General features: G+C 34.0%; 1 protein-coding gene across 8 annotated transcripts in view; it reads right to left on the reverse strand.

The window, feature by feature from the left end:
- CEP126 (centrosomal protein 126) overlaps nucleotides 1-23,013 on the reverse strand; it is an 86,194-nt gene that overhangs the window by 38,647 nt on the left and 24,534 nt on the right. For 6 of the 8 annotated variants that reach the window (XM_057490353.1, XM_057490354.1, XM_036902781.2 and 3 more), the window contains exons 4-6: nucleotides 21,714-21,825; nucleotides 14,301-14,499; nucleotides 8,199-10,353 (exon numbers count right to left, since the gene is read on the reverse strand). In XM_057490353.1, coding sequence (XP_057346336.1) covers nucleotides 8,199-10,353; nucleotides 14,301-14,499; nucleotides 21,714-21,825 — 2,466 coding nt within the window. Of the gene's footprint in view, nucleotides 1-392; nucleotides 4,244-8,198; nucleotides 10,354-14,300; nucleotides 14,500-15,738; nucleotides 15,853-21,713; nucleotides 21,826-23,013 lie in introns of those variants that run through there. The other 2 variants (XM_036902782.2, XM_057490355.1) reach the window with 2 other exon arrangements.

Genomic DNA, 23,013 nt, shown 5'->3' on the forward strand with positions numbered 1-23,013 from the left:
TTTTGGGACTGGCTCCTGCAGGCACTTCCCTAGTTGGGCTGAATGGGGACTGAGAAAGCTGTGAGTGTTCCTCTGCTTGCCAGACATCAAAGTCTGATGTGTTGCTGGGCTGAGGGTTGGTTCACCAGCAGGGCACTCAGGGAGGTGTCTCAGGTTTGAGTCACCAGCAAGGGGCATGGAGTGTCTGGGGCTCCTTAGAGTTCCTGACCTATTGGGCCAAGGGCTGGGGAGGTATCATGCACCTGCCTTTTCTCCTGAGGGGAGCTTCACCCAACCCTTGCCTCTTTGGCATTCCTCCCACTGCTGGCAAGCCTTTCAAATTGTCACCTCCTCTTTGGGTCTCAGGACTGGTGGAATATACCTGTCCTCCACAAGTCTCAGCCTCCCAGAGTGTTCCAGCTGTCCCTTGTGTCCAGCCCTGCGATTCACCAGAAACCTAGTGTAATGTGGACTTGTGTTCCCAGAGCAGATCTCCAGGGCCATGTGTGCAGTGTTCCTGGGCTCCTATCCTCTCTCCACTCTGTTCCTCTTTCTCTTGCCTGTGGGCTGGGTTTGGGGGAGGGCTTGGATCCCACTAGATGGTGGCTCTGCCACTTTTCTCTTTTCTGTGTGGTCTTCTCTTCTTCCCCAAGTGTAGGTGGTCTGTTCTGCAGTCTTCAGATCATTTTCAGGTTTAATTGTATTTGCTCTATTTTCTATTTTTATGTGTTTTTGGGAGATTTCCAACTTGCCTTCCCACTCGGCCATCTTTTTAAAATTCTAGATAATATTGATCAAACATTTACAATTGTCTAGGCATTGTTACTAGGGTTATAGACACTGTTATCACCACTGTTTTTATAGATAAAGAAATTAAGGCTCACAGGGGATAAGTAAGTTGCCCAAGGTCACAGAGCCAGTAAAGGGCAAGGCTGGGATTTAACTCCAAGTAGTTAAGTCTTCAAAATCTAAATTCTAGCTCTTATCCTCTATGCAAGTAACTTGCATTCTGATTTACTGTGTCTCACAGAAGAAATATATTTTGCATTGTGGTCTAGGATGAATATACGGTTTGTGAAACATATTCTCACCACCATATATGATGCTCTCTGTTAATTTCTATTCTAGAACATCATTTGAAAATTATATTTCATTAAAAAAATTCTGATCACCACTCATTAATTTCATAATTCACTGAGTCATGACCTACAGTTTAAAATCACTCTATTGTATTTACTCCCACCCATATGGATATGCTAAGTATGCTAAAGTATATATATGCTAAATGTTATAGTTTCTAGGGAGATCAGTTGGGCAGCAATAAAATTTCTATACTGTTTTCTATGCTTGGAATTGTCTTCTAAATGATGTAAAGTCCACATCTTTTCACTGTAAGAGCTTTAAAAATACCTTAAATGAAAATATCCTTGGCCACATGACTGTTGTGTCCAGATTTTCCCCTTCCTTCAGCTTGTTCATAAATCTTCTGGAGGGAAGATCTACCAACACTTTAGTACTTTCTTGATTTGATGCATAGTTATTTGTTTTTGTGTTTTATTATTCTTTGTGTAGATGTTGTTTTGTGGATTGTAGATTACTGATCCCAGAAACAGATACAGTATATGCTTAAAACTGTTTATGTATTGTTCCATTCACATACATGTTCTTAAATATTATCTAATTATATAATGGCTGAGAACCTTGCTATTTTTGCAAAAATAATGTAGTTTGCACTGGCATCTCTGGCCAAATTCTAGTCTCATGAAAATTACAGAGTTGATAAGTTTACTACAAAAACTCAAAATAAAGCTACTAATCCTTAATAAATTATATTAAAAAATCCATAGTACTCCTAATTATAAATGTAAGGGAACATTTTGGAGACTCACAGAATGATAGCTTTTGAAGAGATCTTAGATGTTAACTATTCTTTTAGTTATAAATTACAAACAGGTGGACATTTAACCTCTGCTTGAATGGTACAGTGATGGGGAGCCACTACCCCATGGGGGATCCTCTTCTACTCTCAGTGGTTTTAGCTCAAATCCTTCTTTATGCTGAGCTGAAAACATCCATACAATTTTTACCCCTTCATTTACGTCTGGTTTAGTTTTGTGTAGATTTCTTCTCCACAATTCTTTAAAGAAAAGTTGGCAAGACAGATAACTTTCTTCTTGGAATCATAAAATTAAAAAAATACTAAGCACATACAAGCAAGTTGCAAAGGAAAAGACCACATCCAAATGAACTTTTACTCCTCAAGAAGAACGAAACTATAAATCACAAACTGGCAGAAGATAATTGCAACACATATAACTGATAACTGATATACAGTCCTAGAATATATAATCAATTTCTATCAATAAGGAAAGAGAAAAACAAAGAGCAGACACTCCACAGAAGAGAAAATGCAAATAGTGAATAAACATATAAAAAATGCTTAAGTCATTAGTTATCAGATCAATGCAAATTATTATAATTAGATACTCTTTCTCACGCATAAGACTGAAAACACTAAAAATTATGACTGTCAGTTTTGATGACAATGTAATAAAGGGGCTTTCATAGATTGCTCTGGAAAATAATTTGGCATCACCTAGTAAAGGTAAAAGTACACATACCCTATGACCCAGCAACATGTGAACTGATAGACATACAGAGCTGTTTCTAGAAGTATTATTCATTAAAGCAAGAAACTAGAAGTGACCCAAATATCCAGTGATATAACAAAGAAAAACTTTTGTACATTCATATAATGGAATGTAATACAGTAATGAACTTTCATTAAAAAAATTCTGATCACCACTCATTAATTTCATAATTTGCTGAGTCATGACCTATAGTTTAAAATCACTCTATTATATTTATTCCCACCCATATGGATATGCTAAATATGCTAAAGTATACATATGCCAAATGTTATAGTTTCTAGGGAGATCATTTGGGCAGCAATAAAATTTCTATACTGTTTTCTATGCAACAATGAAATACAGTTGAATCAATCAGTAACAATGAATCTAAAAATCAAAACTGACTGCTTTTCTCCAAAGCAAATCATGGAAGAACATAGATGAAATGGGTCCAATTATGTAAGTTACAAAACTTGGCAAAACTAAATAATATACTGAGATACATTAACATGAAGCAAAATTATAAAGAAAAGCATGGAATAATTAATAGAATTCCATATATGGTCATTTTTATAAGAAAGAAAGGGGATGTAATTGAGGAGGGACATTTTGTCAGTAATTTTCTATTTCTAAAACTGAGTGGTGGGCACAGGATTCTTCTTTTATTATTTATTATTAGTCTTCAACTTGTTCTTATATATTATATACATTCTTTACTATGTAAGATATTTCACAATGGAAAACTTATGAAAATAAACAATGCAAATACAAGACTTTACAGTTATTTCTGCTAAATGGAAATTTATTAGTTTTGGTTTATTATTTCAGTTAGTAAAGATGATTTTGAATCTTAACTCCATTCTCCATTTTATTAATGACTTCCTTTGTTACTATGTGCCTTCCACAAACTAGTATAGATCATTGTACTTCTTTTAAAATGTATATCATTAAAAAATTGTGATTATTCAGAGTTTTCAAATTTAATTTACATTTTCCATCTCTTTTGAGATATCATTGATATATAACATATGTAAGTTTAAGGTGTACAATTTGATCATTCAATACACATATCTATTGCAAAATGATAACACCTCCATCCCCTCACAGAGTTTTTTTTTTAAACAAGCATAATGGCAAAGTAGTTAAGAGCACAGATGCTAGATACAGAATGCTTGCATTTTAATCCTGTCATGCCATTTATACTAGCTGTGTGACTTAGATAAGTTATTAATATTCTGTCTGCCTCAGTTTCCTCATTTATAAAATGGGAATAATACTATTTACCTCACACAGTTAATGGGGAGAATTAGATTTGTTTCCATATGTAAAGTGCTTAAAATAGTGATTGGCACATAGTAAATGCTATCTAATTTTTACTTAGAATAATTTGCTTTAGTGTCTCTGATTAAATTTCTGATCTCATGAAAACTAGATTTATTCTAAGGTAAGAACTCTGGAGCTATAATACAAAATCCTGGTTTGGTTTTTAACTAGTCATGTCATCTTGGGCCTATATAATTTCATATTATGTTTGTCAATTTCCTCATCCATAAAATATGGGAGTTAAACTCAATTATCTTTGGTCTTTTCCAGTAATCACATTTTTGATTCCTTGAAAGTATTTTTAATACTTCCTTGGAAAGGAAAAAAAAATCAGATTTCAAGTATTTAATATGCTAACATCATTTGGATTTAAAAAAAACTAAATAACCACCTATAGAAACATGCACAAATTATAAGTACTGATTATACACACACACACCCAGATTGCACAGCCACCTAAGTCAAGAAACAGAACATTATCAGCACTGAAAAAACTTTCATCATTACTATTTTCCACATACTGCTTACCACACTTTTAACTGTTCTTGAACCTGATAGAAATGGAAAATAATGTATTTTTATTACTGGTTGTACAATATTATGGTGTGAGATTCATAGATGCTACTGTTTGTTAGCAGTGGCTCATTCATTTGAATTATGGTATTTGGTTGAATGAACGATGGAATTTTACTTTATATATTGTAGTGTTGAAGGACATTGGAGTTAATTCCAGGTTCTGGCTATAAAGCTGCTATGAAAGTTCTTGTACATGTCTTTTGGTTTACATATGAATGAATTTCTGACATACACACATGCATATATACAATCTATTTCTGTTGTACTGGAATTGCTGGGTCATAGGGTATGCATATATTCAACTTTAGTAGATATGAAAGTTTTTTAGTGTTATACATTTTAATCAACACTTAATATTGTATCTTTTTAATTGTAGCCATTCTGATGTGTGCAGTTACATCTAATTGTTTTAATGTGAATTTTCCTGTGGACTGAGGCTGAGATCTTTTCATATGTTTATTGACCATTTGGCTATCCTCCTTCGAGAAAAGCTTATTGAAATATTTTGCCTTTTTTTAAAAAAAAATGTGATTGTGTTTTTGATGTGTCACTTAGTGTTTCAAACACTAACACAGGTGTTGCTGTGGAAGTAATTGTATATGCTATTAAAGTCCATAGTCAGTTTGCTTTAACTGGGGGAGATTACCATAAATAATCTATGTATACTTGATTCAGTCAGTTCAAAGGCCTTAAAAGCGACTGGAACTTCCTTAAGAGAATAAAAAATTCTGTTTGTAGATAGCAACTTTAGTCTAGCTTTGTGAGTTCTGACCTGGCCTGCCATAAAAAATTCAGACTTGCTTAGTCAGCCCTGTATTCATGTACGCCAACCCTTGCAATAAATCTTAATATATCTTACTGTTTCTGCTTCTCTGGTTGAATCCTGACTGATATAAGTGGGAAATCTTTCTCTTATTGGTTGTAGGTGCTCTTTACATATTCTGGGTAGGAGCTCTTTGTCAGTATTATGCATTATAAATATCTTCTCTCACTTTGTGATTTGCCTTTTAAATAACTTAATGGTATTTTTGGATAAAAATGTTTCTAATTTTAATGTACAATCTATGGATCTTCTTAACTGTTAGTGCTTTTTATGTCTAAGAAATCTTTGCCCATCCTAAGGTTGTAAACATAATCCCTATGTTATCTTCTAGAAGTATTTCTTTTTCACTTTCCGTATTTATATCTACATTTCACTTGGAATTGATTTTTGTGTAAGGTGTGAGGTCATTTTACTAATCCTATGTAATCATTCAGTTGACACAATGCCATTTAATGGAAAAGCAAGTTTTTTCTCCTTGGCACAAAGTATCACCTTTACCCAAAATCAAGCATTTAAATATGTAGGTCTTTTTCTGGTCTCTATTCTATTGCATTGGTCTAAATATCCTTGTGAAAAAACCACACTGCAGTCAGAGAGCAGGAGATAAACCAAATTCCTGATTTTAGAAGTAGAGGAGCTATGGGTGTTGACAAGGTCAAGAAAATGAAAAAGGGAATGGAACTTGACACAAAATGGTATAGAAAGTCATTAGAGACGAGAAATGGTTGAGAGAGATCAGGGTGTTGCACTGTTCAACTCCATGAATGCTGAATTATAAATATATTGGCAAAGACTACATGGAATGGAAGACTGAAACTGATGTCAAATTCATCTTTGATGGGTGATATGACTTGAGAGGTCAGACTTGAGAGGTCAGGAGGTGGTAAAGTTGAATGGTTGAGCTTCTTGGAATAGAGTTTTACTGGAGAATTTTGCTAGAGTTCTGGAAATGCTAATAGAGAGCAAGATGCCCTCTACAATTGTCAACTACAGGAACACTGAGTGTGAGAACAAAAATTACCTGGCAAATAGGAGAGTAAGGAAAAAATGAATATATGCTTATTGAACTAGAATCCAGTATTAGCAAAGAGTTTGCTTGAAATGTTAATATTTAAATCATTTTGAAAAGAAAAGTTTGAATGCCTGAGCATACAAAGTATTTAGTATTGTTAGTATTATATTTTCTAAGCATAATCACTATATTAAGAAGTATAGACATATACAACAGTATAAATATTTCTCTCTTCATGAAAATATGGAGAAAAATGTTGAAATTTATAATATTTTCCCTCATATAAAGAACTTCTCCAAGAACTACCTCCTTTGATTAAATGTTAGGAAAAAATTGATTCTCCAAATGAACATACAAATTATATTCTCTTATCAGAGAATGAGAGCATAATTTTAATGTGCTACCCAATGCTTAAGCTTTTGGGAAACTATGTTTCCTAATGTTTTTTCTGATTAGCTCAGACTCTGATATATGATGTTTGCTTAATAACTATATTTATTACATAGTTTTTGTAGAAAAGGCATGGGACTTGGAGCCATAGGTATTTGGATTAAAATACCAATTTTGTTATTGTAATAGTGCTTGAGTTTGGGCAATTCGATTTCCTTCTTTGCAAAATGGGGTTTTAAAAAATATTTATTTCTCAGGGTTGTGGTGAGGTTTAAATGAGACAATAAGTGTAAAGCACTTAGCACTGTAACCTGCATAGGGCATGAATTCAAAAAAAGGTAACCATCATAATTTATTTACCATAATTTACTTTAGAATATCAAATCTGTATGATGCTTCCATTGTTTGGAAGTCATGTGAAAATGAAAGTTACATTGTGAAATGGCTGTATAAAAAAAGTATGAAACCAATTAGTGAGAGAAATAATTTTTTAAATCTAGGTTTTTGTAGGTAAGTACTGAAGATTTTTAGAATCTTTGCATTTAGCTCCCCATATGCTAATATGGCTTGTATCCATTCAATTCAAGAAAAATTTGGGTGCCTACTAAGTGCCAGGCACTGTTAGGACCTAGGGATACAATGATGAATTTTTAAAAAGTCCCTTGTCCTTAAAATCTCATGGTCTAATTGAGGAAGACACAATATTAAATTTTAAGTTAACCCCCTCTTCATAGAGTCTTAATATTTATTCATAGCTTTGGGAGAAAGAAAAAAGATTTGCTTTCCTGATTTTTTTCCCAAGTCATCTATTGGCTCAACAGGCAACTGATTCCTACTGGTAGGAAAATTTATGGGCTTGTAGTCCATTCCCTCCTCAGAGGAAAGTAGCTTCGCAAAGAGTCGCCAGCTACCAAGGGCAATGGCATTCTACAGCGAATTAATTTTCAGAATGTTTAAAGGAATGGTATCCTTTTTTTCTCCATATGAAAACCAACATATACAACACATAAAAGAAGAGCTGTCACTCTTGTAAAGTGGGTGGGAAGGTTAGGCACACTTATTATTAACTTAGAACAATTCAACAAATGATTTAATGAAAAAGGAAAGCAGTATAACCACATTTACTCACCTATTTAGAATGATTTAAACAATATTTTTCACTGTGCTTGCTTTGACAGAATTTTTGACTATAATATTGAGGAATGAGATCCTAGTCATGGAAAAAATGAGACTGGCAAAAATTTATAATTTTAATTGAGTAAAGGCTGGGTCTTTCTCTTAAATGTTTCAGCCACTAGATAGACAAGTGTATAACATTAAGGGAGATTAAGTTATTTCTATAAGGCTGTTATTATTTAATACTGTATATGTAAGGTACACATTACCATACTTTAATATGAAAAATTTCAAATGAATTTAAAAAGTCATACATTTAATCTGTAAAAATATATAAAATCATTCTTACCAGGAGCCTTTTCATTTTGACTCAGAATATTGTGCGGCAGTCTTTTCCACAGGGGAACAGATTCTTCTTCAGTAGTTCTAAGTGTCACAGACTGATTATTTTCTTCATAAACAGGACTTCTTTGGGTGTAATATAATGTCCCATGTTGCTGGGCAACCTTTTGAATGCCATTTGAATGATTTATTTTTGCTAAAGTTTGGCACTCAGAAGCACAATATGGTAGAGAAGTTATCTCAGTGACTAAGTCAGAACAAATATCTGAGAGTGGAAAACTACTCTCTTGATTTTGCTGGATCAACCTGTGTTCTACTGGAAGCAAATGACTTGAATTAAAATAGTCCTGTGTCATGTTTTGAGAATTTTCAGGCATTACTGACTGATATTTAGCCACGTGTATATTTTTACCATTCCTAATATTTGATGGATACTTAGGTGGAGGATGAGGTACAATTAGTTTACTCTGAGCTTGTAAAAATGTGTTGGCTTTGCTTGCAGACTGTGGTCGAATAACAGTGCCTTTTCTATTTGTGTATAAAAAGCCTGATTGGACTTTAGCAGATCTTGTTCTTCTAATTACTTTTGTGCCACCTCTTTCTGAATTAGCCTTCTGAATTTTAGAATCACTGCTCTGTAGAGGAGATTTATTTTCCTCTTTTTCTGAGCTTGGCCAGGCTTGTTTAGCAATGTTATCACTTGAAGGTATAAAACAATTCAAAAGCACATGGTCTGTTCTAGGTCCTCCTAAAGTAGTGACATTTGCAGAGATGGAATCATCCTTGGGCTCTTTTCTATCAGCAGAATTTACAGCACAAGCAGGAACACTAATTATGTTGCTGGTAATACTACTTTTAGTTTGAATGTGGAATGGTTGAGACCACTGTTGGGATATTTCTATTCTATTCTTCAGTGAATAATTATCTTCAGTATTTTTTTTTGTATCTCCAGTTTCATCAAACCACCTCAGTTTTTTAAGAGTCTTTGGAATTTTGGCACCTTTTCCTTTTTCTTTTGTTAATTCAATACTATCTCTGATAGCTGTTGCTTTTTGAGTTCCTAACTTAAAGCCTTGGTTTATAACTAGTGCCTTAAAACAGTCATGTTCGTATTTAGATTCCTTCTTTAAAATACTTTTAAGAAACCTCACACCATTTCTCTCATGGATGTTATATTTTATTTTCTTGTGCTGACCAACTAAGTCACAATCAGAAATTACATTAGACAATGGTATTGATGTTTCAGCTATTTTTTGTTTTTTATCTTTTGAATCAGAGTTGTGAGGTATATAGGGAGCTTGAAAATCATCTGAAAATAAAAGAAAATTCGCCTTACTACAATTAAAATATTTTACCTTTTCATCTTTAACCTCTTTCAATTCCCCTAACTGATCAGTACACTGCACTGGGTCTATTTCTTTTATATGTATATTGTTTTTGGGTAACGGCCTAGCTGATTGTGTATTAGGTGTAAAAACTAAAGGTGTTGCCGCAGGTACAAGTAAGGTAGCAGGAACTGAAGCTGTTCTATTTTCTTGAGTTAATTTAGAGTATTTCTCTTGGTCTGAAAATGTAGCCATTTCCTGGGTTAGAGAATCTGGAGTGGTCCAGGCTTTGCTGAATTTAAGGGTTTGGCTCTCGGTAACTAGTGGTTTCTCCCCTTTGAATGCCCCAGAAAAGGAGTCAGTTGTTTCCATAGTGCCAGTTTCAGGGGTCTTTTTGCTTTTCTTATCTTGTACAAGAGTGGGCTGGCTATAAACAAAGGCTACTGAATTATTAGTAGTATTTGTGGCTCTTTCCACAGTTTCACTTGGAACAGATGGATTTTGTTCTTTACTAGTTAAACATTCACATGAAGGTACAACATTAGGTTTACTTAGAATATCTGAGAAAGGTGTGACAGTGTTATTATTTGGATCATCTAAATTTATAAGCCAATTATTTATATGTTGAGTTTTAGAGAATGACAGTTTATCTTCATCAAAGCAGCTCACATTAGTTGATTGCAGATTTGCTGATCTGAGGGAAACAGAATTCTGATGAATTGATGTGTAATGCTCCTTAAGTGTTAAATATATTTCTTCATGTTCCCCAGCCTCAAGACTGTCTATACTTGAGAGGGCTTCATAATTTGTTATCTGCTTAACTTCATCACAAAACTTCTGAAAGAAAAAAAGAGCATTGTTTTATAGCTCAGATATTTTTAAATGCCAAAATTAATGATTCAATATGCAATTGTTACTGAGCCTTGACATCTAAAAGAGTAATATGACTACAAACAGTGTAAGTATATATCTACATTTCTGCCCTTGGTGTAGTTCTCAGAGTAAAAAAGAGGGAGCAAAGACAATAAAGTATGTTTACCTTAATTTCTATGCCTAAAATAACTACCCAATTATTCTAACCACAGTTAGAATAGTAGTTTCTTGCAGGTTTAATAACAGCATGTGAAATTCTGAAAAAAGTTACTTACAAATGGTATTTTTTCTTGAAACTTTCACTGGACTTGAATGAGGCTCCTGAAAGCTGCAACCCTAATGTGAATTCCCTCCAGCTACATCTCTTTATAAAAGTTAATCTTGTGGTCTACATAGAGTTCTCCACTCTGGCTGCACATTACAACCACAAAGTGAGCTTTGTAAAAATAACTATGCCTGGGCCCTGCTGAATTAATACTTGCCTGGGGTCTATGTATTGGTATTATTCTTTTAAAATTCCCAGGTAATTCTAATGTGGATTTAAGGTTGAAAACTATTGATTTTAATGACTCTTTTTTAGAGATTTAGCACAGTAATAATTTCCATGAATTCCATAGACATTTTCATCACTATTTCAATGGAATTTCATGGAACTTATAAATCTTCAATAATATACTTCAAAGTATAGTGAGTATTTAAAAATATTTCTAATTTCTCACACATATGTAGAATGTATTAATCTGTATCACATATATAGAAATAAATTTATAGAAAGAAAACCTTAAATTATAAATCTAGTCAAAAAGCTGAATGGACTCAAAGAAATAGTGTCCCTTAATATTTCTCACAAATTTTAGAAAATTTAAATATTCTTATATTAAACAAAAATACATTTCTAGCCTAGAAATAAACTAAGAAGCTCAGAAAATCAGTTACAGAATACAAATATTCAGTTTACATATTTAATGCTTGTTGATATATTATTGTGAAGTTTGAAAATGATTTGTGAGAGTTTGATATGACTAGCATTTATTACCTGCATGTCATTTCCATCAGTATTGTGATGTCTTTTTAAAGTGTTGGTCATTCAACCTAATTAGAACAAAAGAGAGCACAGATCCTTCTATGCTTATTTTTGGAATTGAACTATTTTAATTGATAATGGAAAGGAAAACTGGCCTAGAGGTCGTCCTTTGACACTACATCTAATGAGATGTAGAAATCTGGGTTAGAAGGTCCTTCTAGATAGTGTGATGAACATGAATCTAAGATTTCTGTTGCCTGAGTCTGTTTGGCCTTATCGTCCAAGGTACCTCAAAAGAAGTTCAGCAATGCATAATTTCACAAACTATATATTTTTTCCCCTAGAATTTTTCTCACCAATAAATGAAACATTTTGATTTACCTTCAAGTTTCCTTGTAAGTTACTGATATAAACTGTAATAGACTTAACATGCTGTGTTTTAAATTTTTTGTTTTTAATTCAACTTTATTGAGGTATTCTTATCTACAATTTAATGTACCCATTTAAAATGTATAGTTTGATGGGTTTTTTGAAATTATTCACCCATAACCACCATACCAAAAAATATATAGAATGGTTTCATCTGCTGAAAGTCCTTCCATGTTCTTTGAAGTTAATACCTACCCACCACTGACAACCACTAATCTGTTTCCTGCCACTATAGATCTGAGTTTTCATCTGGCATCATTCTCCTTCTGCCTGAAAAACTTACTACAGCATTTCTGACAGTGCAGATGCTGGTACAGTGCAGTGGTGTTCAGCTGTTGCTTGTTTGAAAATCCTGTACTTTACAAGGATACTTTAGTTGGATATAGAATTCTATGTTAATAGTTTTTTTTCTTTCTTGGGACTTTAAAAATGTTGTTTTGCTATCTTCTGGATTGATGTTAGTGTAGTTCATCTTATCTTTGTTCACCTGAATGTAATATATCTTTTTATCCTCTGGCTTAATTTAATTTTGATGTATGTGTGTGTGCATGAGCATGTACATGTGTGCATATTTATCCTTCTTGGAGTTTGTTGAGTTTCTTGGATCTGTGGCTAAAAGTTTTATCAAATATGAAACATCTTCAGCCTCTGTTTCTTTCTTTTTTTTATTGAGGTATCATTGATAAACAATCTTATATTGGTTTCAAGTATACAACACAGTGGTTCATCAGTTATCCATATTATTAAATCCTCACCCCCACTAGCAGTTACTATCTGTTAACATAGGATATGTTACAGAACCATTGGATATATTCTCCATGCTGTAGTACCATCCCCATGATCAACTCATATGGTGATGGAGAATTTTTGTGTCCTTTTATCCCCCTCATGCTCTTCACCCACCCATCCCAACCCCTCTCCCATGGTAACCACCAGTTACTTCTCAGTGTCTATGAGTCTACTGCTATTTTGTTCATTTTGTTTTGTTTTATTTTTATATTCCACAAATGAATGAAATCATATGGTATTTGTCTTTCTCTACCTGCCAGCCACAGTTTCTTTAAATATTCCCTCCCCTCTTTGTGGGATTTTTAACTAATGTATGTTAGATTGACTGATATTATCTCACAGGTTACTAACATTCTGTTCTTTTTTTTTGTCTTTTTCCCCCAGTGTTTCAATTTGGATGATTTCTATGGCTGTGTCTTTAAATTCACTGATCTTTTTGTCTGTTATGTCTGCATTGTTAAGTCTATCCAGTGAAATTTTCTTTTTGGATACTGTTTTTCAGATCTAGAAGGTCTATTTGGTTCTTTTAAAAATATCTTTACAATATGTTCATTTTTACTTTAATCCTTGAAAATATTTATAATAATGGTTTTAAATTTCTTGCCTGATAATTCTATAACCACTGTCTCTTCTGTGTATGATTACATTTGCTAATTTTTCTCCTGGTTATGGGCCTTATTTCCCTGCTTTTTCACATGTCTAATAAGTTCTGATTAAATGTTGGGCATTATGAGCATTATGTTGTATGTCTAGATCTTAGTCCTTCTTCAAGAGTGTGTTAAAATTTTTTTTGACAGACAGTTGTGGGTTACCTTTGGATTTTTTTGAAGTTTCTCCAAGAAATATGTCCAAGTGAAAAATCCATGTGATCACAGAGCTTACCTCATGTTTTTCCCTTTTTTCAAGATCATATTCTGTACTCTCTTTTGTCTAATGTCTAAAAGCAGCTACCTCATATATTTTATTCGGCATTATAGTTGTTTATGGCAGGAAGGCTCTTCATCACAGCCAGAAGTCTCCTGCTTTGTTTTTTTAGCTTTGCCAACATTGCTTAGTTATTGGATGAATCAGGCCAAGGTTATGAATTTAATCTTGAGAGTAGCTTATTAAAAATCTCATAAATGTGTGTAATTGCTCATGAAAAATAAAGTGCATGAACATTTCAGGAAAATCAGCCAAAATCCATACTCACTTGTGGGAAAAATGACAAAGTAAATGCTGTACTCAGATAGAATAGAATACTAAATAAGGTAAAACAGAATATAAGATATAGATAGAATAGAAATCCATTTCTAGCTAATTGTGCCATATTTTCATTAAGAATCTGCAGTCCACATATAATTTTCAGGCTCCTTTTTATAATTCAGTCTCTATCAATGACTCTTATATTGTATTTTCACATAGCTTTCATGTTTGTCAGAAAATAACATCATAGAGCATATTTTCTAAATATGTTAGATGGAAAAAGAATAGAGGAAGCATAGAGAAAAATAAGTAAAGGTAAGGAAAAATTAAAAGGAGTTTCTCTAGTACATATCATGAATTTGTGTTGACTCATCCACATTCTAACCTTGGCTAATGGCAGGTATTTCCTTAGCGTAGAACACTGCAGAAATGGGACAGAGTCATTGCTAGATATTAAAATATTAACATATTTATAGTTTCATACTTGCAAAGTGCTTAGATGCTGATCTTCTAGGAGTTTCTGAGTTTCCTCCAGTTTAAGCTGGAATACATCTTTGTTAGTAGCCAAGTTTGTCCTGCTGTTTTCCTTCATTTCTTTAACACAATTGATTTTGGATAAAAGATGTTTCTGATGCTTGTGATCATTTTTTGGCAATGATGAAGGCAAGGCATTATCTATAGCTCTGTGAACCATATATAAAAAAATATTTAGTACATTTAAATAAAGTGAACTTCTTTATGTGTATATATATATATATATACTTCTTTCTATATATAAATGACACATTCATATAATAAGTCTGTGTATATGTGTGTGTATGTGTGTGTGTGTGTGTGTGTGTGTGTGTGTGTGTGTATGTGTCCAGATAATCACATATAAGGATATTGGAGAAATACATAGACATATTGGAATGGGAATTTAAGGCAATCAATAGAATAAAAATGGTTGTGGGATTATAGTTCCAATAAAGTACCCAACTTCATACAGGAATGACAATTATTCATGGCTTTTATTATTAAATCCTATTCTTCTATTGTCTGGGATATAGAAGGAATTCTGGTACATATGAAAGTCAGTTTTCAGTTATTTAAGAGCATTCATATTTGGGTAATAATATACTGCATTATTGTTAGTTCCAAGTTGCTGTCATAGCTGGTAGGTATTCTTACAACTTAAAAAAGTGGTTTAATAGAAAATATGAAAACTGCCTGTAGGGTTGGCATGAATTTCTATCCTACTTTACTAGGTTTGGAGCTTGGATCTTACTTCATGGAGGAGAGTGTACACATTTTCAGTTGTGTCACAAATATAAGTATGACTTTCATGACACAGAAGGGGTACCTCTAATGCAGAGCCTACTTTGAGTGTGCCGAAGTGCCACCCCAAAATTATCAGTAGATGACATCATTGTCTATTAGAATTTTGCATCCTCTGGAAACTTAACATCAAGTTACATTTCAGCATTATGTACAAAATGAACAGCAAAGAACAAATAAAAACTTTCAGGTGGGGTGGGACAGGGGTGAGATATATCAAATAGCTGACTACTGCTGCATTAGGGCCAATAGTATGAATCCAAAGGGCATTTATTCCAAATTCATTTGAATTATTCCCAATGAAGATAAAAATGTTTTGGGAGGTGACAAATGGTCACATGTGACATATACCTATCTCCAACACCCATATATATCTTTATTTGGACTGTAATAGATCAATGATTACTAGATTCCTGACTATCCTTATATGATCACAGGGAGATCAGAGAGAGCAAGAAGGTATTTAACATAAGTTCCTGAACACTTAGAGAATGTTTCTCTCTGTTTTAGGCTTTCCTACTCTTACATATTCCTTCCCTTTCAGTCACTCTTCCCAAACACAGTATTGCTATATCTACAATGTATCTAATAAACAATTTATTTACCTTTACAGTTGCCGTCTCTCAACTTTTTCTTCTCTATTTCTTTCTTCTCTACTCCACTTGCTTCTCTTTTCTTCTCTACTTTCTTCCCCCAGTGAGGAGGATTGAAGGGATGAATAGGAATAAAAGGAGACGGGGAGGTAGAAAGAGAGGGAGAGTGAAGCATGGGGGGAAAGGAAGAAGAAATCATAGAGGAAGAAGAAACAGGACCAACTGGAGAGGGAAAATCTGAATATCTTGGAGGCAAATATGGAGAGGGAGGTGAATGCAAAAGAGAGGAAAAAAGAGGAATGGGTGAAGGATGTAGGGATGGAGAGGTAGAAGATGAAGGTGAAGGAGAGGATAGCATGGGAGAAGAAGAAAACTGTATAGAGGACGGAGAAGATGTAGAAATAGGAGATGAAGACAAAGAAGAGGATGGAGAATGACAGGGAGGTCGATGGGAGAGAACTGAGGCAGGCGGATGGTCTATAAAGGCCTCGGGCATTTTTGACAATGTTGTGGTTTGTGGAGCAGATTTTTGGACTGACTGAAAAGGACCTAAGCTAGTAGGATGTTCAGGCAACGGACTGATGTAAGAAAGAGTCGGGACCAGTGGATGAGGGGGACAATTAGGTAAACAGGAAGGCTTCAAAACAGGGGGAACTTCCAAAGGAGGTGGGGAAACAGCCAGTCGAGCTGGAAGGGAACGACGAACAAGAGCAGGAGTTAGTTTGGCTGGGAGAGAACGCTGTGCTGGAAGGAAATGTTTGGGTCTGAAAGTTTTGTAAAATAACTTGCTCTGTGAATCAGAATCAGGAATCATTGGAGAGCTTCGGAGTGGGTGGGGTAGATGGTCAGGTGGGACAGAAGGAATTGGGGCTGGTAGATGAGGGTAATGGCTAGAAATGCTGGGAGTAACTGGGGCTGGAGGACGAGGGATATATTTGATTGGGTAGGATAGTAATGGAGCTGGTAAAAAGGTTTTTGGAAGAGTAGTGGGGACAGTTGGATGGAAAGGCAGAGTATGGGGCTGGTGGGTGAGAGAAACAGTTGGATAGCTAGGAAGAATTTGGGAATGGTGGGATAGCAATGGGGCCCGGGAAGGAGACAGATGATCAGTTAAGTAAGGATCAGGTGTGGAGACAGCTGGACAGGCAGGAATGGATCTGCACAAGTGGAAAAGCATTTGGACAGGTAGGTAGAGAGACAGCCTTATTAAGATGTTTTGTTTTATTTTGTTTTGTTTTTTTGATTGCTTCTAGGCTTTTGACTCAAATTATTTTTTGTTCTGAGGGTCTATGCATGCTGTTCTGATCAACCAGTGTCCTCTCATAAGGACTGAGAAATGTACATAGCTTATTTAGGTCCCCCTTTTCTCATTCCTTGCTCTTAAGAGTCTTTTTATCTTACTGAACTCTGATAGTCATACGGATAATGAATATGGGCTAGAAGATCTGGCTTAAATTACAAAGGGCAAACAGAGGTCAAATAGACCACTGCTCAGCTCTGGAGAGATTTCTCAGGGTAATATGTGGTTCAGGATCAATTGTCTCACCACAAATACATGGATATTGGAGATAGATATCTAGCAACATCATTTTAAAATATAAACATTTAATATGGGAGAAGATACAGCTTCTTTTATCCTACATCTACCAAGAGGGTCAAATATATTATCTTTGTGGTAAGGATTTGGTTTGTAATAGAAGGCTGATTACTTATATTTTTGAATGTCAGTCCCTTACTAATATTCTTATATCTTATTATTTCCTGAAGCAGCTTCTATTTTCATATGGATATATTCCCTGATTTTTCTTGAGGCCTAAGAATTGAGTGCTTCTTTAGATTATCACATTCCCAACAGCTTAAATTATTTTTACTTATCACTAATATTTTCCACATTAGAACAATCATTTATGTATACTGATATACCTTTTCTTTGAAAGCTCCCTGTTTCTTGGCATTACTTTATTGCTGAAGACATTCTGGTTTTATATTCCACAGAAAATGTACTTTTAATGTGGTAACAGCTTATCAATATTTATACCTTAATTATATTCTCAATAAATAGTACAATATATATTTCCCTTAACCCCAATGCCTGATCCTTAATATTCCAAGGTTTCATATTTGTATAGCATTTGACAATTTATGAAGTATTTTCAAACACATTATTTAATACTCATCTGTGGAGAAAAATTCAACTTTTTAATAAGTAAATCATAGTGTTCTCTCTATAATTGTGTACATTTGCTGTTTTCCAAATACTTATGTGTGTATGTATGTGTGTGTATATATAAATATATATATGTATACACACATATATATCATGAAGTCATAGTCAAAATAGTAATTACAATCACAAATGAAAACTATGTATTCTAATTTAGAATGGAGATAAAGCAAAGATGATGTATGTTATTTGATAGGTCTAGAATAGATATGGCATAATGATAGCTATATGCTTGTTGCTACAGGGAAATCAAAGTTTTCCTGAAGCTTTGGCTCTTCTAAGACTTTAAGGAACCATATGGTATTGAACGAAAAGTCTATCCTTTCATTCATAGTAAAAATATTTTTTTATTGAAAATATCTGGTAATACAAAGGATAACAAGTAATAAACAGAAAAAGAAACCTGAGAGTGAAAAAACCTGTTACAAAAATGCATGTTACTTCTATACTAAATGATTTGGAATTTTTTGTTACTCCAAATTTTGTTACTCCCTGAACCCCAAAATCCTAATTGTCTGTCACTTTCCATAGTGTAGTCTAAAATTACATTGCCTTCACTGCATCAACTTCCACTTCTTCCTTAACACACTGCTATCTTACTTTCACCTCTACCACTTCAATGTACTGCTTTTGCTAACAATTAACTATTGACCTAATATAAAAATAGATACTTCTTGACTGCTATCTTTCCTGATTTTAATTCCTTTGGTTTCCATATTAGCATGCTTTCCTACTTCTCTGGTTGTTTCTTCTCAGGATCTTTCTTAAGCCCCTCTTCCTTTGCTTGTCTTTTACGTGCTGAAATTTTTGAGGGTTATGTGACCCTCTTCTTTGCTTAGCTATCCCTATTCTCTGTGTAATCTTATTCATACTGTCTGTGTGATATTATTTGTATCTGTATGCGAATGAAGGATTAACAAAACCCATTCTTCTCTGTGGACCAATTTGACTTTGGATTAACTTTCTAAATTTGTTCCCCTGGATTATTAGTAGGATTTGGACTGTGTTACAAGGCACACTGATTATGGTGAAAACAACCCTTCACTGATAACTGCATCTGGACTGAGAAGACTGTAAATATACCATAGATAGCTGGTAGGAAGCTACGGCTTTAGTTAAGTAAATTATAGTGCTTCCTTGAATGTGGTAATTCTTATAACTGGACATGACTCCTGCATAGATCTGGAAGCCATTCACTTGGAGCCATTACAAGAAATACTGGTTCCTCTTTGGAATGTGAGGTTTGTAACCCAGGGTATATGCCCACTAATTGTGATCTCACATCCTTACAGTTAAGTTGTTAACTGGGAGAGGGGTATAGCAAAGACTGCTTTGCCGCCTGCCATGAGGATTTCTCCTATTGAAGAATGTTGCCTTTGACATGCAGTGTTTTCTGTCCTCTGATTGAAGCCAAATACAGCCTATTGTAGTCATGGGAATTTGATTGCTTAGCTGAATTCAAAAACAACATTGCTAGATACTGAACCATGACTTAGCCACTATCCATTTGTTGGCAATTATCAAATATATATATGTGGCCCAGATTTTTTACCATGAGAAACTGGATCTGGAATATCCCATAAATGCCTCAGACTCAAAACTTATCCTCTTTATAGTCATTCCTTCCCTCAAACCCCTTCCTTAATAGTTCTTATTTTGATAAGTTGTTATACTATCCAGTAAATGTCCAAACTCACTCTCCAGAGTCATCCTTCACTCCTTCAATCACCTTCCAGTTCTTAAATAGTTATCAAATCATGTTGATTCTATCTCCTAAATAGTTTTTAAAAGGTTTTCATTTGCATTAACTAAAGTATCACTTTATCCTACTTTCCCACTTTTAGTTTTACCTTACTCTTTTTCATTCTGGCAATATTTCTAAAATACAAACATTGTATGCTTGCTTCAAGACTTTTGGTGGACAAGGCTCTTCATTTAAGTCCTAGCTTCCTGTCATGTTGCCTTTTCACACACTACTTGTTCCCACTATCTGTCCTTTTCATGTATTAAACTTCAGGTCAAGTTCATACCCTCTGAGAAGTGTTCATATATGTTAGTGATATTTATTTTCTCAAAATATTTATTGAGTATCTCCAACATGCATAGCAGTGAGCCAAGCACTGCAGAGAATACTTGCATGTGTAAGATTTAGTCTTGTTCTCTAGAATACCACAGTCTGGCTGGGGAGACATAAGTCCACGCAACAATTAAGCAACAACATACACAATCATGACTTTCATATCTGTTCCTATACTCTTGACCTCTCACTATCTTTCTAAAATAATAGAAGTTTATATACTTCCTTAAAAACCTTACTGCTTAAAAACCTCTACTGCTTCTCTACTAGCTATAGGACAAAGTTCAAACTTCCCAGCTAGACATAAAAAAAATTTTGTATCTGACCTTAGCGTATGTTTCTACATCATCTCCAGTACCTACAACACATCATGCAGTCCTGCCACTCTGAACAATTTCTATTTCCTTACGGGTCTGTGTATTCATACACACTGGGAAAGCAAAAATTTCATTTGAATAGCTTTATTGTGGAGGTCTGGAACCAACCACAGTATCTCCAAGGTATGCCTGCACATACTGAAATAACCTCCTGTTCTGTCTTCTTTCAATCCATTATCCACACTTGCTCAAAATAGTTTAGAATAATATGTTAAGTTTATTCTTATTAGTCATTTGCTGAATATCCTTCAATGACTACTCTTAAACTCTCAGGATAAAGTTTATTTCTTAGCATACAGATGTATTTACCTCTTCAATCTCATAACTAGTGAAGCATTGGTATTTTGCATTCTATCATTCAGTCATACTCTTATTAGAACACATCATTCCTTGTCTGGAATACCATCTACCCACTGGTTATGACTAACTCCTATTTTCTTCAGTCTTTGCTAAAAAGTCTTCTATCCCATAATGTCTTTCCTGAATTGCAATGAAGACTGAGAGGATGAATTTAATTGTTCATAGCTTGGATTGAGGAAACTACTGGCCACAGGTATTACAAATGGAATTACTTTATTAAATAATATTATGTACAGGTAAAACATTAACATAATTTATGTCTGAATTGTAGATGTCTTTATATAAATAAATATGTGATTATACTTTTTGTAGCATTATTTCACTTCTCTCCTGGATTATATACTAGGGATTTTATTTTACAATATTATACTTTTCCATATCCCCTTTACAATGCCTGATCTAGTGATGCATGTGTTAGCTTAAAAAATATGTTTAGTAAATAAATGGCAAATACAACTTGTCAGAAGGTACTCTATGGTTGGTTGATACATCCTATTGCTTCCAGATGAATCATTTAAGCTAATGTGGAGAGGAACCAAGAGACACTGTAGCTTTTTCAAGATGTTCAGGATTTTCATTGAGGAAAAACCAATTTCTGTCATAAAGTTACTTGTACTTAAATTTATATCACTACAATGCAACACAATTATTTCCTCTCAATAAAGATGAATAACCAATATGAATATTTAAAAATAGTTTTGATGATAGTTTCTATAGAAAATCATTCAACATAGCCAGCATTGTAATACAAATGACAATAAATTAGAATTTTGCCTTGTTCTTGCAATTTATATTCTACTCTGCCTCAATTTAATCTGTGAGAATAAAATAGTAAGATCTAAAACTCAGGGTAGGAGTAACTGGTGAAAAAGCCTACAAACTCAGTAATTAGAAAGCTATTTAATTATTACATATTAGTAATTGTACATAGTAATCACAAATTACTTACCTCCAGCTTATTGTTGGTCTGTGGGAAGAGGGAAGATTTACTTCTGATTTTGAGTTGGATTCCTGAATTTGCCTGAGTGCCTCTTCTAATGGAGGAACTGGTTTTTGAAAAGCTAAGGGGATAATAAAGGTCAAATAGTACAGACTCACTTCATCTTCAATGATTTCTTTATATATAATGTAATTGTTCAATGATAAAATGCTACTTTAAAACTTTTGTGAAAAGAAAATATTTTTTAGAATAGTATAAGTAATTTTAAATTTAGACATCCAATTCCACAAAGAGAAAATGTTAGGACCTCAAAATTCTCATCACCAATTTTAATAATATTTATCTGGAAAAAAGAAACTTTGGGAAATGCCCAGGCTCTTCATTCTGGCACAAAAACCCCATTATATTTGATATCATGTCTCACAAATTTCTAACAAAATTCGTATTCTTATGAGGAAAAGAGGAAGATATAAAAACACCAGCTAACATTTACTGAGCACTTACTGTTACAGACGTTATTTTCAAACACATTATAAGTATTAACTAATTTAATCCTCTCTATGGCCTATAATGCAGATGCTATTTGAATTTCCATTTTGTAACTGAGGAAACTGAGGCATAGAGAAGGTAAGCAACTTGTTCAAGGTAATACATTATATGGACACACATCAGCATACTACTCTGCCCAATTTCGAACCCAAACCTACTTCCCGTATGTATCTACTCTCTCAAACCTTCCACCAGTACTGAACATACTCTATACTTACTTCTTGAAATATTCTTTTCACCTTCTTATTAGAGTTGAAACACAGCTTCTTTTAAGGATACTGTTTCTCCTGCAGCCCTCTTAAGTGGAGCTGTTATTTTTCTCCCATCACCTATTACAGTTAAGTTACAGCCTGGAGATAGGGTGGGTGACTTTCTAGCTCTCTACTGACACCTCCAAACTGTCTCCCATCTTTTCTCCTTTAAAAACACCCATATGTTATCAGACTTTTCCACTATTACAATGTTTATTTACCTTAAAATGTTAAGTAAAATGAGTATATTATGTATGGGTTAGTTCAAATTGAACTCTAGAGACAGTCTATTCCTTAATCAAGGGGTGATGGCCTAATATACGAGTGAAGAATGCATGGTTATGAGATAGTTTGCAGGATATTCTAACCATAAAGGACGAATCCTCTTGAGGCAGATACTATCAAGTTTTATATATTGACTTTCTAGAAATGGTGTACTCAGTGTCCCAAATGGGTTTTTTTTGGTGAAAATAATAGCCTGATGCATGTTAAAATAGACTTTCTTTGCT

This window comes from Manis pentadactyla, chromosome 13, assembly GCF_030020395.1.
Source record: "Manis pentadactyla isolate mManPen7 chromosome 13, mManPen7.hap1, whole genome shotgun sequence".
Classification (NCBI taxonomy): domain Eukaryota; kingdom Metazoa; phylum Chordata; class Mammalia; order Pholidota; family Manidae; genus Manis; species Manis pentadactyla.